This window comes from Triticum aestivum, chromosome 2D, assembly GCF_018294505.1.
Source record: "Triticum aestivum cultivar Chinese Spring chromosome 2D, IWGSC CS RefSeq v2.1, whole genome shotgun sequence".
NCBI classification, from domain to species: Eukaryota; Viridiplantae; Streptophyta; class Magnoliopsida; order Poales; family Poaceae; genus Triticum; species Triticum aestivum.
Genome location: NC_057799.1, coordinates 245734220 through 245738036, shown reverse-complemented (window position 1 = coordinate 245738036; position 3817 = coordinate 245734220). Strand labels below are relative to the sequence as shown.

The 3817-nt window shown below is 44.8% G+C and overlaps 1 protein-coding gene across 2 annotated transcripts in view; it reads right to left on the bottom strand.

Moving 5' to 3' along the window:
* Nucleotides 1-1017: 1017 nt before the first annotated feature.
* LOC123052680 (DDT domain-containing protein DDR4) overlaps nt 1018-3817 on the bottom strand; it is a 12953-nt gene continuing 10153 nt past the window's right edge. For both annotated transcript variants that reach the window (XM_044475979.1, XM_044475978.1), the window contains exons 10-12: nt 2784-2826; nt 2488-2679; nt 1018-2404 (exon numbers count right to left, since the gene is read on the bottom strand). In XM_044475979.1, the coding sequence (XP_044331914.1) occupies nt 1624-2404; nt 2488-2679; nt 2784-2826 (1016 nt within the window). In that variant the 3' untranslated portion in view covers nt 1018-1623. The remainder of the gene's footprint in view (nt 2405-2487; nt 2680-2783; nt 2827-3817) is intronic.

Here is a 3817-nt window from a genome sequence, read left to right as displayed (position 1 = left end):
TCTTCTTATATTAATTAGTAGTAATGCAAGATGAATCCATGTTCTCTGAATAATAGAAGGCCCTTGATGTTTACATGTAACTTTTTTCTTGATTTTGAAGTTTCCCTTCAGTTATTTTCGTGTTTAATATCCGACATTTCTTTTCCTCATGTGGAGGGATGGATCGAAGTAAATGCACAAGGGAGTTCTCATGGACATTGGCATGGTTAAAACTTGGGGATGTAGATAGGTGGTGATGTTTCAGTTATAGAGAGAAGGGTTTTTTTTTCCTTACAGACGAAGCGGAGATGGTGGGCATGTATTGAAGCCGTAAACTGTTTGGTTTCCGCATGTAAACTATCATATGATCCTCTAATCTGACTGGTTGTCGGTTGTGATACTTTGATTGGTATAAGTAATGTACTATCATTTTAAAGTATTGTTGACAAAGAAAAATAATTTATTCATTCTTTTCATGATCCTTTTAGGAGAGTTAGTCAGTCGAGTAAAGGACCAATTGTAGGCAATATTTTCCGCAGCAATGCGCGGGGAGTTATCTAGTTAGTCTATATCTCCGTTCCTCCAATACTTTGTTGCAATTGTCACGACAGGAGGCCAGGAATCAAAGCACAACGTAAATGGCTCCATGCCGCGAATCAACCTTGTGGTTGAATAGTTAGGAGGACAGTGGTATCCGTAAACCACCAGAGTACGTCGCGAATCAACCTTGTGGTTGAACGGTTAGGAGAACAGTACGTCGCGAATCAACCTTGTGGTTGAACGGTTAGGAGAACAGTGGTATCTTCAGGCCATCAGAGTTCAAGTCCTGACAACATTGGTGCTCGTATTATTTCTAGATTTATTTCAGGCTTCGAGCGATGTTCATTCACAGAGGAGACACTCCGTGGGAGTAGAGTTCTCTGCGAGGTATAAATGCAGTTAATGATTTAAGTATTGTACATTTTCTCCCCTCGTCAATTCGTCGTCAAGGAAGAACACAACGCAAATTCCATCAAAATAAAGTAATACTACAAGGACTTTGACCGGGAAATTAGAAGTCAGCTGCACAGATTTTGCCAAACTAATCAGGTAGTCACATACAGTATTATAAATACAAACCTACAGCTCATGCTTAGACTCGAGCCACATGCTACACGTGGAAAAGAGTAGCTCAGATGCCGACCAGCGGACAACTCACTTGTGCAAGTTTTGCTCCCTGCGAAATACTGCTGTGATACCCCACACAGCAGCAGCATCATGCCCAAGGCTAGGCAATAAAATTTATATCCTACATTCTCGACCACAAGATAGAATCAATCAATCTAACCATAATACAGCAGCAATTGATCAACACGCGGCCTTCATGTAGTTTACAGAAGCGGATGGTAAACTTTGTCAGCATGGCATCCCCTCCCAAGCGCTCAAATGATGTTTGAGGATGTGTGTCCCTGAAGCCCCCCTCCAGGTGGAATCTCACACCTTTTGTCACTGCGAATCATCAATGTACTAACAATCAAACTGAGCCATCCAAATATCACGACATCTCATCAGAGGCCCATTGATTGTCATGGTCCATGACTTCACGCATTTACACCTTGCTCGAAACAGCAATCCCTAACACTCGAATCTATCACAACTTTTTTCCTAACTGTTATCCATGTCCTCATCTTTCATTGCCAGGCTAGGGCCTTCGTCAAAGCCACCTCCAGGCGCAAGCTCGTTTAGATCTAGGAATGTTCTTCCAACACTTCCACTCTCCCTGCTGGGAGCATCCATCTTCTCTACAGACTCTGGCTGCAGTTGCCGCTGCTCCTCCTTTTGCTCTTTATTTGCTGCCACTGCATGGTCTTCAGACATTTTATCGTTATTACCATTACTAACTTTTAGTTCCTCGGGGCCATCATCCTCTTCTTCCTGTAGCCCTTGACTTGATGTCGAGAGTTCCATACCATTTTCTGCATCAGAGTTGGCATCGGGGTCTGATGCATCTGATTTACCTGCCTTTCCCGCCTCTGCATCCGTGTCTGAAAAATCATACTGCTGGTAGTTTATACGTGGACGAGAAGAACGCTTGCTGCGTCTGAGACCTGTTTGGATTTCATCAACAGATCTCAGCTTAGCACCTCGGCCATTTTGACTTCGTGACTTTTTATGACGCTGGGGCTCCTCTATATCTTCGCTGGTGCCTGCAGAAAACTCCTCTTCCTCTTCTTCATCGTCATCTTCAACATCCTCTTCCAACCGGAACTCTTCATCCTCTTCAGAAGCACTTGATGTCTTCTGCAGTTTGCGAGTTCTCAGATATTCCTCATCATAAACCGCTTCTCCCATGATATCATCATCGCTGTCAAAGTTCGGATCAATATCCGAGACAGCTTCAACAAAATCTTGTGTGTATCGCTGAGATCTTCTCCTGCGCCGGTTACTACAAATGAAAGCATTAACTATATTAGGCTCAAGTTTCATTGGGTTAACTCCTATATACCAAATGTTCAGTGAGACATGTACCTGCGATCAAGTGCTTCATTTTCTTGTTCCCCATCACTATCTTGGTAGTCATCCGACTTTGAAGAATTTCCATCATCTAATTCATTGGCTAGAGAGGGGTCATTTAACTTGCCATTACTTGATGACTCTGGTCTTGGTATAAGCATCCTTCTATTGAGAGTAGTAACAAGCTCGGCAGAGTTTTCTCTTTTCCTGTCCAAGAATGTGTAGCATATAAGTATGCCAAAAATTTCTTCTCTCTAAAACATGAATTCCACCAAAGGAAATTTATGAAGCAATAAAGATGATCCACATACTTCGTTATTTTAATGGCTTCGTTTATTGAGCGGTCATAGTCATCTGCATCGTAAGAAAGGTCAAACCTTGTAATTAGAACAGATATTGAGTCGAGCAAACAAACGACAGCGGGGTAAAATGACAACAATATGACAGAACATATTTTAGGTGCCATAACGAACATGAGGAAACCAGTGCACAAGGGCATACAGGATCAATTTCCGCCACATGCTAGTCTCACTTTCCAACAAGTACCTAGTACCTAATACTCTTGGAAAGCAATCAATTCTGATTCTTGAAGCTTACCAAATGAGGTTACTGACAACCCTCACTAAAAATATAATCAGGTTAATCTGAGGCAGCCAACACAGATTCAATTTTAATTCTCATTCTCAGGAGCTGTCTCATTGTCATTACTTTGCTGCTGATAAGAAAACAAAGAGTCATATAGGAGCATCTCCAACAGCAGCCCTAAAATAGGGCAGCTGCCCAAAAAACAGTTTTTAGGGCATTTTGACCCAAAAACGGTGCTCCAACAGCTGCCCTATATGTATCTTGTGCTGCAAATTTTTTTGGGCAGCCCAAAACTGCGACCACTTGTGCTGCAAATATACAGGCAGCCTACCCGCTGCCGCAAAACAAATCCACCAACGCACGCACGTCAACTACCAACCAGAAGTTTCATGCCGCCCTTCCACGACTGCCACCGCCTCCTCTCCCATCGATTTGGCCTCGAATCCAGCAGCTCCACCATGGATCCGGTCGGATTCGGCCTCAAGGGCTGCCGCTGCTAGAGGGTGCCACCAAGGCCGTACAAGAGAGAAAGAGAGGCCAGACCTGATCCCGTGACAGCCCTAGCGCCACAGCCCCGTCCTCCTTCGCCGCCGGCCCTCCTATCTGCCTCCGCCGCCATGCCTGAGCTCCGACCACGTCCTCCAGCACCGCCACTGCGGAAGCGCTCTACGCCCACTCCGAGCACCGTGGCCGGGCATGCCCGGCTGGTTGTTAGGCGGCCGGGAGAAGAAGGTGAGCTGGCTGGCCGGATACATGGACA